At 38.2% G+C, this 14,725-nt stretch overlaps 1 protein-coding gene across 1 annotated transcript in view; it reads left to right on the forward strand.

Moving 5' to 3' along the window:
• Window positions 1-8,783, forward strand: part of IGF1 (insulin like growth factor 1) — a 173,609-nt gene extending 164,826 nt beyond the window's left edge. The window contains exon 4 of the mRNA XM_075600614.1: window positions 3,933-8,783. Coding sequence (XP_075456729.1) covers window positions 3,933-3,992 — 60 coding nt within the window. The 3' untranslated portion in view covers window positions 3,993-8,783. The remainder of the gene's footprint in view (window positions 1-3,932) is intronic.
• Window positions 8,784-14,725: the final 5,942 nt, after the last annotated feature.

A 14,725-nucleotide genomic window follows, 5' to 3' on the forward strand; every position in this document is an offset into this window, starting at 1 on the left:
CTTAGACTATTAAGCATCGAGCGTATTCAATTTTTAAATTTTCATTTTAGATACTAGCAAACTTTTTTGTAGATTATCTTGATTGCGAGACAAACTTATGCCAATATCAGCGGTAACTGTTAGCACAGACTGACAGCTCAACGATTGAGAGTGTATGACAAATCAGAATAGTGTAGTATTTAGTATGCCTGCAATAATCTACATCAATATTATTCTCTACATGAAGTGAGCAGTTTGCGACAAACGACTTTACTGCTCAAAAAATATGTCTACAGCAACAAGTATGCTTTTTTCAGCTTGTGCCATTACTAGAATTGGTATGGGAATATTAAAAAAAAATAAAAATGTTTAGTAAAATAAGTAAATTGCATCTATAATAAATGAAGCACCTATTTACTATATGCTTATGGTAATTATTGATATGGCCCAACCTTGCTTAGTCCAAATGGAGCATATTGTACATCAAAGGGTATCTTCTTTGTTTTGAGCAAGAGATGGTAACCAAGGATCAATAAAGTGTGGGTGTGTGACCCCTTAAAAGAGAACGTTTTGTTAGAAGCCAAAAGGAGAAAGTCAGGTTATATTTTTGACTATTTTGTCAAAATATTCTTCAATCGTCAACTAAGGTTTCTGGTTAAAAAAAAAAAAAAAAAAAACTATCAAAATAAATAGGCACAAGACTGAAAAAAAATTCTTCCCATCGAGACATTGTCAGTTTTAAGAATTTGCATGGTCATCTGTGAGAATAGTTAATATTTAACTACTCATGCAAGACATGTTTATCAGCATCCTTTGACACAGTGGCCCATTAGACTTTGCTGAGATAACTGTGAGCAATGGTAAAGGTGACTGGTAACGGTAAAGATGACTTTCTCTACCTCTATTTGATAAAACAAGCTCACTGGTCAAGAGATTGTGTTGTAAAGATATATATATATATATATATTAATATATGTGTGTGTGCGTGTGTATTCGCATGCGTGACGGGGTGCCTGGCGGCGCTCATTACCTACATCAGCATGAACAAAAAAGAGAGGTGCTAGTGCGCAAAACTAAATCGTGACGTGATAAGTGAAGGATATGTGAAATAAATAAATAACTTAACCTAGGATTGAGCGTCTGCAGCTGTGATGGAATGGGGGGGCTCAGAAATCCCCTGGAGCTAACAAATGGATACAAAAAAGACACAGCGCACAACGCTCATAGTGCATTACAAAATATTATTGACATATATAATAAATGGGTGAGTAATGTGCGTACATCAAATTCAATAATAACGAGCAGTTTCGGGATATTTTACCCAACGCCTCCGGAGACCAGAATAGGTGTCCTTGCAGGGGTGATGCTGCTGTCCTCGATATTGCAGGGTCCTATTGAAATGGGAGCACAACCTCTGCTGTTCCTTGCTCCCCTGAGCACAGGCAGGCTTGGAGATGCTGATTCCTGCAGTGCTTCAGCTCGCTGCGGGGGCAAGGCCATGGCGTCACACGGCTGGTTAGAACCTTAGAGAGTCTAAGGTGAAGCAAAGGTAGCTGAACAAAATCAGATACGCAGAGCACAAAGGCGCACGGGGTAGAGGAGGAGATGCCGATCCTCTTTAAAGCTGTGTCTGTCTTTTCCTGATGTTAATCCTGTCCACGCTGGCTTAGTGTACAGGAGCAGTGATAGTGAAGCACAATGGGAAGTTGTGTTATTTCTGAGAGTCTGCGCTGAAGATAAATAAATATATTTATATACTGTATCATTAAAGATGCCAATATATTTTCATCAATTACCCATTCTTATTTCCTAATTCATTCAAAAGTATGATTTTGTGTTAAGTGCAGTATAATCAAAATCAGCAGTATTTGCTTTAAAAGAACCAAAATCCCATTACACGTTTTGGGTCTTACCTGCATGTGGTAAATATCTGAATAAGAAATAATTCTAAAGCTTGTACTTGTACATGTTACCTCTATAGGAATGGTGGGGGGGTCTATTCATCAAGAATGTACGATGCTGGTTCATCATCATCAAGTTTTTTGAAGTTTACAAACCGGGCGATATTTACCTATTTTCGTAAAAAGCAGCACGCTTTACAGAACAAACTTACCAAGCGATAAAAGTTAAATGTGCAAGGTCATGTGCCCCTTTACATGCATTTTAACTAAATAGTTGCAAGAAGTAGTGAAACGGGAAATTCTGAACAAAATGTAGGAAACACATGCAAAATATTTTGAGAAGCAAGTTTGAAGACATTTGTACATTTTTATACAAAAGTAGCTAATTCCTAAATACGTTTAACTGGAGGGACAAGATTTTAGATCTACAAAGCTTTAAATTTTTAGCAATATTCTAAATATGATTTGATTGTTTCTTTGCCCATGTGCCAAAAACAATTCAAGCTTGAAATAATGTTGCAGTGTATATGGGTATGGGCGCTTCTTTCTGCTATGAGCTGAATTGCTGAAAATGTGCATAACATGTTAGTTGCTTTGACACGAGTCTGTATTTCGTTATTGTTTTTGTCACTGTGGTCACTTTTTGTAATCAAGGCAACCAAATGATCAAATGTTGTTTAGTGACCTTTAATGCATGAGCTAAATTTAGTCTGGTGATCCCTGGGTGTTTTTAGGATGTCGGGAAAATGTAAGATAAGATAAAGACTAAAGGCTATAGGAATGCACCTGGAATAGAATTAGTCATTGCTAAAATACAATTTTCTATCACACCAATTGCCACAGAAACATGATGGAAACACATTTTACCCATTACCATTGCACTTAACACTATTGTCAATGTGAAAAAATATTATGCAAATTCTGTAAATTTCTGCATGATTTGCATCTATGAACAGTGGCTCCAAGTAGAGCTGTAGCGCCCGTTATACTAAACTTGCACGTGTTACAGTGCAAATTCACTAATGCAAGTTTTAACACATTAGTCAAAATCGCGCCATACAAATAAATGGTGCCACCAGTTAACAAATTACGTGACATTTCATGCAACTGTGTTAAGAATACCGGGGGCTACATCGGTAGTTAATCTATCTGCAGTATCATTCTGAGGTCCTACACACTAAATACACAGAAAGGTACTGTATACACCTTTTCAATAAAGTGTATTGAGAAAAATTAGCTATGTGAATTTTGAATGGAGCCCACGTGAGCTTAAACCCAATTCAGAAAGCAGCTATGACAACCTTACTCGTTGGTACTGTTTAAAGTTAATCATTTTACCCCCATAAAAAAATAATATTAGAAAAGATATGGTTCATAGAACAATATAATGAAAAGTTACAGAAACTGAGAATGTTTCTAATGTAGGAAGCATTTCCAAAGTGGCAGCCCCCTTACCCTTCTGAGAGGCTCTGGCTCTTGAGCCCCACCCTCTCTCTAGCAGTGCACCAATTGTATCTAGTAACTGCCCAGTCAATCATATTCCAGGACTACATTGCCCACAATGCTGTGCAAGAACTGAATTAGATAACCCTGAGCAAGCGATCGATTACAGGAGAACGGATCAATCTGTAACTTAACTAATCACGTGTCAGTGTGCAGATTGTATTGATGCACATACTGAATGGGAACAAAATATACATTTTTTTTTTTAAACGGCAGCTTGAACTGCAGCTTTAAACACTGCCTAAGCTCTCCTAAAACAAGAAATGTTGAAGATGTCATGAAAATGTATTTTATCATTCTGTGCAAGTATAATTTTGAACCCTTTGTGATATCTAGCGAATTGAGTGACGTAGCGTGCCTTACTGTGCCCTGCACCAAGGACAGCATGCAGTGATATTGCGGCAGGCATGTTCTCCGGAGCCGCGGAGTTTTGCTTTTTCACAATTACATATGTAGATATATTTCCAAAACTGTGTGTTGGTGACTACCTGATACTAATATTCCTGTTTGGATAATACCTTAATTCATTGTGTCTCTACCTTTCCATAGGAAGTACAGTTGAAGAATGCAAGTAGAGGGAACACAGGAAACAAAAGCTACAGGATGTAAATCGTGCCATTCAAAGTGTTCAAGAATGAATGTGCCATCTGCAGGATGCGTTACTGTAAAGAGAAAATCTGATAAAACAGTGGAAGACTTCACAATTTGTTTAAAAATGCTTGACAACATCTCAACCAATGGGCATTCTTCCAATGAACAATGCAAATACTAATTCCAAAATTCTGTTTTCCAAACCGAATCAACTGACACAGCTGATCTAATACTGTTTAATCTTTCACCTGTTTTACATATCCTGCACAAACGTTTATTTTAATAACCTGTGTCCCTTAAATGTCCAGAAATTAACAGACTTTTTGATTGCTCCAATTGCACTAAAATTAACCAATGTTCCCGGGATGCTGGAACTATTAGCCAGCCTTGTCTAAGACTCCTCTTATATTTGCACTTCTATACATGCAACAGGCTGTTTATTTGACAGTGTCTGATAACATTGTTTGCCTACCCTTCTGTATTTGCACAAATTTTACTTTCTCAGTAGCAGCAGCAGAAAAGCTTTTCATTTTCTATTATCCATGAGTTCCGTCCAAGGCATTTTGAGCATGGGTCAGGTTCCTATATTTCACAACAAGGCTTAATTTGTCCACATCTCGCTGAATACCTTACGATGCAAATAATTTTTACAACTAGTTAAACATATGTGTAGGCTCTTAAAGTCACTGATTCCTCTAGGTAAGAAGCTAATTCATTTTCCACCAGTATACATTTGTTTTCAATTAAAGCAGTATGTCAAATTATCATATCACTAATGCACATATCTCAATTTGTATGTAGAGCTGTTAAAAAGTACAATGGTGCTACGGTATGTTGTAGTAAGTGTTGTATAATGATCTGGCCAAAAATAAATAACGGGTAAAAGCAAACAAAATTCTTGAAAGGCATAGCCTGTGGCCTATGTTTAGACTTATGTTTGTATGCACAAAAGAACAAATTGTAGCTTTCATTTAAAAAAAATAATAATAATAATTATGTGTCTACGTATATGTGAATACCAAATTCAATTTAGTTGAAGCTATTAAGAATGAAGCAATAGTGCTAGATTGGTTGCCAGGTACTATATTTCTAGTGAACCGAGATGAGTTCTTAGTGTTTCAGAGATTTTAAAAACGTACAGGTCTCTTCTTCAAGTGAACACTTGATGCGAACAAATCTATGAAGAACTCCCATGTTGGCCCACTTAATGTTGTCTTAAATTGCAATAAGTCTGCACATTTGCAGGACTATTCCGGCCACTAGGAATTTGAATTGCAACAATAGTGCTCGACATTCCGTGTTAATGCTACACAATAATTATACCAAACAACCTAGGTATTGTTCTCCCCATGGGGGTAATTCAATATACTCAATGGGGGTTTTCAGACGATCACTCCTTCTGAGTATATTGAATTACCCCCTGTAACTTGATTAGGCACCAATATTCGGAAGAGTATTAATTGTTTCCGATATTTTAGGAAAATTGCACCCAAACAAATTAGACTGTGCGCATAAACAATTGATGCATGTAATATTGCACTAACACAGACAAGCAGACAGTGCAGGCTGTTATGATGAAGTGTTTGCTACAACCTATTACAAGTAGCATGCAGAAACTCTGAAGTTGCTTAGCAGGGACCTATTATGTTAAGGAGGCACCACACTTCGATAGACCACATCAGCTGTAGCTGTGTCTTTCTTCCAGGTATAGGCCCATATTTAAGACACCTTGTGGACTTTTCACTTCAATGAGCTTTAATGCGTTTTCTGACACCAGAAGATGCTGTATCTTATGGCATAGCAGTACTTAGTGAATATGGGCCTTAATCCATAAAAATGCAACAGAAGACATTATTGAAAGCAGAGGCTACTTCCTAGAAAGGCCTTGACATATATTTGAAACTATTGTTTCAGACATCTACCAGTAAAATTGCTATGTAACAGTTTATTTGTGCTTAACTGGAATAGCAGATGTCAGAAGGGACCGGTCCCCAAGGTCAATTTGCGTCATTGAGTCATGACCTACATTCCATATGCAATTTGAAGAGCAGGAACTTACAATGTATGGGAAAGGAGTTGTCTGATCTTCTTAAGTAAGAAGTTACAGTAATATGTGTTAGTGAAAAAGATACCCTTCCATTAGAATACAGCATGGATTGGGAGCATAACCATTAACAAGTACATCCCCCATACATTTCAGGATTAAACAAGTCTCCAATGCTTAAAATGGATCTGTTTGTGAACAAGAAAATAAGCAATTTAAACATTATAGCTGATATTTACTAAGCAATATTAACATTTAAGGATGCTTAGAGGGTTGGCACCATTTAGTAAATCTGGGCTGACATCACTAATAGCTTGGTCTGAAAGTACATTGTGCTTTGAAATTAAGACCTGAATATGCTAAAGGCAGCACAGCTATTTTTAAGAGACCACTAAATATCAGTAGGATTAAGGGGGTCGATTAATTGCCCCATATTCACTAAATTGTGAAAAATATTTTCAATAAAACTGCATAGACCTTCATCATTAATGTCATATTAATTAATCCCAGTCATGAAATAAGTACAACAAAAATGCATGGAGTAAAAGATAATGATATGTAGCAAATTTGCTTTTACCAGTTACGTATTTGGCCAGGAGTGGTAAAGTGGTGCTATTGTTTTCTTAAATGAAGTACTTGACTAAAATATAAAATAAAGCATATAAAATATATTTTTTAAACTAAGAAACTGACAATCCTTGTGTAAATAGAATGCCTATTAAATAGTTTTTTTATGTCAATATATCTTTTGAACTGTGTGCCATCTTAAATTGAAATACTGTCCTCTTAAATGTTAATGTTTCGCCTGGAACCAAAGCTCTGTTAGGTTCCATATTCTTCATAAATTTGGACTGTAATGTCTTATTGCAAGACCAAAAGCTGTGCAATAGAAAACTTTGCCTTTGTTAATATTGTATTTTTTTTAATAGTGCTGACTAAGCTTTCTGCCCTTTGTAAGAGATTTATTTGGATAATATGTAATTTTGTGGTAAATTAATAGAGAGAAAAATACATATGCTATAAAATGTTCTGCCCTTTTTTACTTAACCTCTTCAGTGCCTGAAGATTCTACAATGAACTAAAAGTGTTTATCTATTCAGTTCTCAATATGCTATGTGGTGATTATTACCTCCCACCAGATGATCTTACATTACACAGAATCCATATGGAGTCCTAACTGAAACACATGACGCAGATCCACAACTAACTTAACGCCACGTTAACGCTAATGGTGTTTTTTTAAACATGACATTAAGTCATGTTTTCTCCCTAAGGAGCATTGCTTTAACTTTACCAATCGTTAGTGATAATAAGATGCAAATGAGACGTTATCATAACATTGCATATCAACTAAAGTCCTTTAAGGTTTACGCGGGGAGAGGGACGTTATTTTAGTTTAGTCATATATAATCTTCATGTTCCATCCACACACTGAAATAGGGCTTTGGCTCCGTCTGGATGGATGTGACGCCACAGTTAGGCATCATTTAACAAGTATTTCCCGCCATTATTTAGGTCTCCTATCCTGCTTCTCTCCACTTCGATCCAGATCCTCAAATAAGTCTGCAGCTGGAGTAACGCTAAGATGTACTTGACTTCACATTATTGGAAGATACTGCAACATTATCCTATAATAACATGATGTGAAGCCTATGCAAATGAGATGTAGATAGGCTGCTATTTTTGCATATGAATTATCTTTGAGGATAAGCATTAACCTCAGGGAACATAACGTCTGTTCCTATTTTTGAGCCCCGATTTAACACAGCTTTGTGGATCTAGCCCATCGTTATAAATCGTGGTTGAAAGGGTGCATTCAATCTTCCTCAAGTTAAAAACAGAAAAAGAAGTACAACACATACACTGAACACACGTTTCTTATTGTAATAATTAAATGATCGTACTTTTAAGTAAAGTTAATGCCACGGATTTGTGGGAAAACATATAATGAGCGTTTGCTGTGGATCATGTATAAGATGTCTGAGTCTTGTCATATAGATCCACATTTCAGAGTGACTGGTCCAGTACTGTGTATTTGTTAATTAACCGTCACCAAATATGAGAGTAGGAAAGAGAATTAAATTCATGTTGAGCAGCATCTTTGCACCAATAGAAATGCCTTATCTTGGGACTTGTACCCTACATACTGTACAGTAGTAAAACACTAAATGATCTACTGTATGTATCCTGAGATTCGCATGGGAGTTTTGCTGTCAAACTGACAATAAGCCAGGCATGTTCAATTTACAGTATGTCTTTCAGCATCAATATATCAGGTTATTTGGCCACTATTTTAACCCCCTTGGGGCAGGTGTGCAACTAAAGTAGTGTCAGTAGAAGGAGGGAAAAGTTAAACAACACACATATTGTAATGGAGGAAGCAGTCAATTTCACCTTTTAATTTGAGGGTCAGATATCTCTGCTAAACCTGAGGAGGCATAAACCGCTCTCTCTAAGAATGTGTGAAATATAATATTCTATACCAATTTTCTTATACTTGATACAGCCATAAGAAAAAAAATAAATAAAGATCTGTCCAGGAGCTTGATATGTAGACCCCAATAAGTCATACGTGTCATATTATAACATGTGTGAGAGAGAGAATGCATCTTTCAACTCATCTTGAAACAAATGTTGGTCTCATGTATCCCCGTTTTCTGCAGTTTTTTTGTTTATGTCAGATGTGAATGAACTAGAACACAATGAAAGCTATGTTAAAATGACTACTTTCTATTGTAATAAAATGAAATATGGAATTGTGATAACTGTGTTGATCATGGCCAAAATGTAAGATGGGATCTTTATTGGGTTCTAGATTTTGAACGTGAGATTTCACCACCTAAAGTGCTCTGTCTTCAGATCTAAAAAAGGAACCTGCTTTATCCGAGAGAATTAGTGTTTGTATGTGGTGGAGAAACAATCAGGTAATCAGCAATGGTTGCCAGTAAATATTTGGTCAATGTAAGTCTGCTAAACCCAATCTGCAGGTTTAGAAACATCTATTTATTTATTTATAAAAAAAAAATTACCAGGAAGTAATACATTGAGAGATACCTCTCGTTTTCAAGTATGTCCTGGGCACAGAGTTATAAAAAATACATGGTTACAATAAAAGAACAGGGTTATACAGTCACTTCACAGACATTTCATGGACAGATAAAGTAGGAAAAGTGGGTACAGGGGATAAAGGGCTTGTGAGTTTCAAATAGAAATAGAGCAGCTTTAACATCAACTAACATCAGCAAACAGCAGCAAACGGCTCACGCCCTTTGGCTGCGCGCCTTTGGGGCAACGCAGATGCACGCATGAGTGGGTGAGGTTGAATCTGATGCATCTGTGAACACAAAGATCTTTTCTTTGTGTCCCCATGGCTCATTAACATTCCAGTGGGTGGGGTTGCCGATTCAACAAAGAACAAGCACATGTTAACCCTTAGCACCCTGGTCCTGTGCAGAGGGGAGCAGTTCTTGGGGGGGGGGGGCATCAGCCTGTGCGCCTTTGGGGCAACGCAGATGTACGCTGGAGTGGGTGAGGTTGAATCTGATGCATCTGATTTAAACCAGACTTTCACCCAGTAATAATCAGGGAAACTATTTTGATTTTGCTTTTTCCACAGAGTTTAATCATAAGACAGGAAAGTATAGGATATCTTCTTGGAGACAGGTATAATTGGGAAACAGAGAGAAGACAATATATACTTCTCATTACCAGACACTATTGAATTATTAAATGAGAAGTTGATCTTTTTCTCCTGACCCTTCGGTCCAAACAGAAGGGAGAATGTTTAAAATATATATACACAAAATAAAGTTCATATGAAATTATATTTCCTCTGATTAAGAAGAATAAAAGCCCCCTATGAAGGAATAGTGTTTTTTTTCCTAGAAAGTATATTAACCAAGGGTTTCTGTGTGAAAGACTATGTTCCATACGTTTTAAACATAGCAAATATGAGTGCGCTAAAAAAAATTATGCAAATTGCTTTGTTATGACTGCGCATCACTTTGGGTCAATGTAACAATGTGTTTTGCATGAGTTTTGCTGTGTTTATGTCATTGAGTAGTTTGGGAAATAGCAATAGGATGAGTTAGGAGAGGAGACAGTTAGCACAGTCATATAGTGAGATGTACCTAAATTTGTGTCTATGGTGGATTGGTGGATGCCAATTTTCTTTCTCTGTGTGTCAAATAAACCTGCAAGGTTCAGGCAGTATAACCTCTTCTTCTAAAAGATCTGCATCAAATACAAGAAAAAAGATCGAGTTTCATAAAAATACCACTTCTGCAAATTGACAAATAAGAAAGTGTTGCCCCGCATTGTGGAACAAATTGTATAACGTCAAAATATAAGTGCCAGTAAGGGTGAAACGCGTTGAGGGGGAGACGCTGGTGTAGCCCTGGTGTGTGCACAATAAAGTTTATTGAAGAGACATCCGGGAGCCTTTTTTCAGACATGCGCAGTTGCGCCGAACTTCCACCATTTTCCTAACGTCAAAATATACCCCAGTTTTCTTCCGCCAAATCTATAACTACTCTCGATGAGCATAAACGCCACTAAATATTTCCTATCTAGTACTATTTTAATTTTAAAGAGTTGCAAAACTCCACATCAGACAGATGGCTGCATTTTCGGACACTAGCAGATGTCAAAGTTTCATATAAACAGACATTCTGTTTAATAACTTTTCCAAAGGTAAACCCATTTAACTGTATTTGCATCTGTCAAATGGAGAAGAAACCTGATTCCTTCCTATGACTGCACTATCCAGAACATTATCTCAGACATGGACAAAATAAGGGAGGTTTTTGCAACAATTCCACCGGTATGTACATGCAATCTGGGAAAAACAAAACACTATTTTGATTTGAAGCATTGTGAAATAATAAAAAGGCTTCTTCAGTGAAGGCGTTAGGAGCATAAAGTACAACTATATATATAACACCCATAGTACAATTAAAAATCAGTGCAATGGGGGTCATGTACAAACATTAGAAAATAGTGCAAATGCCAGAAATCCTGCAAACTGATTAGATTTTGCTGACATTTTCCGAACGTGATTTCCAAAAGATTTTTGGCTTCCAGGTCCTTTTTAGCCCAAATGTGCTGTGTCGGTCTCTGTCAACAGCGCCTTAATCATATGACAGTTGCCAAAAGGTGGTTAGAGATCCTCCCTGAGCGTAACAATTAAGAACAATGTGTAGTAAATGTAACAGTGTTTCCCCCACCCTCTGGGAGATTCTCCTGTTACCAGGTGTATGGTGCATGCTACCTGTTAGCTCGCAGAATGTTGAGTTGTCCTCCGTTGGCTGTGGGGACTGCAGGGCAGGCTTCTGGGGTATATACCCGACATTTACTCCATGGTATACAGCGCCTCCATCTGCCGTAAACTCCAGATGTATGGAGGCAATCTCCTATGGTAGCAACGGTGACCTCTCTTCCCCCCCCCCCAGTAAGATCACACATCAGACAAGAGGTATATTCAACTGAAAAGGATTTATTCCTGTACAATCACAGCACACGACAGTCCTCTGCTCAAAACAGTCTCTGTTCTGGTCTCCAAACTTGGGATAGTCCCTGGACCTTCACTATGGGTTAAGGGCCCCCTGCTCTTCCCCAGCCCTCCAGCAGGACCAGGGGAAAAGGTAATCACTCACTCCTCCCCTTAGGGAAGAAGACCAGGGTCTGCCAGTGCACAGCAGCCCTGCATGAAAACTTCTCTCTCAACGGTAGAGACATTACTGAATTTGGGGGTACACCTCCCTTAAGTACAGTAGGGGGAAGGTACTAGGTCTGAACCCAGGATTGGGCAAAACACAGACCGAGTCACACCTCCTCCCCTGTCACTCAAGGAACTGGCTGTGTGGGGAAAAGCCATAATTGGTATTGGCACTGCCTGCCCTTATCATGACTTGCATGCCAGTGAGGGCAGAATCGTAGCCAGAAACCAGCCATGGCTACATAAATATGGGGCACATCTATGCACATGTTAAGATATGAATAACAACCACTTTTTACCACAGTATATTACTGTAGCTGTTCTAACGAGCGCAAGCTACTTTAATTTAGTTTTAGAATGATAAATCAAACCCTCTCTAAACAAGGGCAAATTTGAGAAACAACTGTGGGCTTTGTTAACGATAGTAAATGCCCCCACTGTAGTTTAAATGACCCGCTTGTTATCACAAACCACCTGCACAATTCACACAAAACTGCAAGAATAGAAATGTGAGACCAGAAATTTTATTATTACTGACACCTGTTCTAATACTGTTGATAACACAGCCCCTTTAACATGAAGAAGAGACGTGAGGTTTTGGAAGATATGTACACACTATTAGAACTCGGTGAGTGGCACTCGGACATTGAATGTCTTTTCACATTGTTTTTGAAAGTGTGTAATGTTTTCTGTGCTTACATTTACAAAAAATACTCTGAAAGGGGGTGATTGTCAGTCATTACAATGATGATATCAATGATAAGACAGAGTTTTCATTTACTAAATAGTGGTGATAATTGGTCTTTGTAGGGACAACACCTTAAAAATGTACCACCACGTAACACCAATTAATCACTCTCCAGTACCAATACTGCTTACTGCTACTAGAACTTTGAATTCAAATTATGTGTATCCATAAAAATGACATGACAATCTGAATAAAGTCAGACTTCCTTTATTTGCAAACTGGCATTATTTTAGTTAATAAAATGTTATTCATAATTAACTACAGTCTCGTTTATCAATTGAATGAAATAACCTATTTTCTGAGATATTATGAACACTAATTGTCCCCATGCATTTAAAAAACAAGAACTAAAATCTCATTTAGGGCCTCATGCAGTAAGCGCCGAAAAATTGCTCTTGCCAAGTGTTCCTTATCGGCATGATGTTGCCGATTTTCCCTCGCCGTATGCAATAAGTGCCGAATTCCTTCCGAATCAAGCCGAAAACATTTGTTCCCACTATGGCGATGATTTGCCGATCACACACAGGTGTATCGGCGTGCATGGCGAGGTGGTGTTAGGTTCGCCAATGAAACTTCTTTCTGAATCTGCAGAAGCAAGCATGTTTTTGATTGAGTGGCCCATTTAAAGGCAGCGTGTATTTTTATTCATTCTCTGTGTTGTTGGGAGAGAGAGAGACACACAGAGCTGGGCGATTTGCATATTTCAGATTGACAGAGAGAGTTGCTGTGTATTGTGATATGTTTGTCCTGTGTTGTTTTGTTAACATCTTTGTGTTGTTTTCAGTTTGTAAGTGTTCAGTGCGATTGTGTTTAAATTTCTTTTCTGTTCTTTGTGAGTGCTATAGGTATGGCCGAAAGGCGTGGGAGGAGTGATGCTGGTGTGAGTGGTACTGGTAGTCATGTGAGTACGCGTCTGAGTGAACGTAGGATTCAGGGGAGTGCTGTTGCTGCGAGTGTGAGTGGTGTTGCTGGGAGTGTGAGTGGTGTTGCTGTGAGTGCGAGTGCTGGTGGTGGCTCTGTTGCTGGTGCTACTGGGGTGTCTGTTGCTGGTGCTGCTGGGGTGTCTGTTGCTGGTGCTGCTGGGGTGTCTGTTGCTGGTACTGCTGGGGTTTCTGGTGCTGGTGCTGCTGGGGTGTCTGGTGGTGGGGTGGTTGGTGGTGGCCCGCTTTTGGAGTCTCTTCCCTTAAATGAAGGAGAGTCCAGTCAGCAGCAGCCAAGCTCTGTGGCTGCACGTGGTCGGAAGAAACGTGTGGAGCGGCCACGTAATCCTCGTTTTAATGATGAGGAAAACAGAGTTCTTGTCACAGGGATTTTGGAGCACTATGACTCTCTGTATGGGCATTTATTAGGTAAGTCAATCTTTGCATTGATAGTTCAAAGACATTTTATCCTATCTCATGTGACATGTGTTAATATCAAACTATTAATCTCTAATATCTATCAATTAAAGTTAATTGTTACACACATAATCCTTCATGCTTTAAAACGACCATAACAATCAGTCAAAAAAGTTTGCCAATGTTCATAGAATATTCATGCAAGTTTCCGTAGATTTGAATGTTTCCACGTAAATGCTCATGTGGTAAACATATTCAACCTAAACCAGCCTGTTATGTATCTCTTTGAACAGGTAGCAGTTTTGTAAAATGTTTGTCTTTCTTTTCATTAGTAAGGTCATATATGTTTTATGTCTTTCAAGGACGGCCAAATTCAGCCTCAAGAAAAGAAATGTGGGACCAAATAACATTGTCTGTGTCTGCATGTGGGAATCATGTCAGGGACCGCACGAAATCTCGGAAGAGATTTGATGATATCAAGGGGAATTTAAAAAAAAAAAATCCAAGCACAACGGATGCATGCTTCTGCCACTGGAGGTGGGCCGCCAGCACAAGCTCTAATCTTAACTCCATTGGCGGATCAGATGCATGAAAAATTTCTTCCTGTCGTTGTGGAGGGTTTGCCAAGGGACAGAGATATCGGAATTTATTCATCTCAATTTCCAGCAGGTGAGAAATGTTACTGTACTACGCGTGTCCTATGTTACAGTTCTTATCTATCTTTCCACTGAAACTTATTGTTTGTTCCAAATATAAGCATACCTACATATATATCTGTATATATGTCTCTCTCTATATATAGATATCTCTCTCTATGTATATCGATATATATCTATACATATATACACTACCGACACACTTTATTAAAGTGTGGCCGGTACCGCAAGCCGGGAGATTTCCCGGCTT

This window comes from Ascaphus truei, chromosome 5 (assembly GCF_040206685.1).
Source record: "Ascaphus truei isolate aAscTru1 chromosome 5, aAscTru1.hap1, whole genome shotgun sequence".
NCBI lineage: Eukaryota > Metazoa > Chordata > Amphibia > Anura > Ascaphidae > Ascaphus > Ascaphus truei.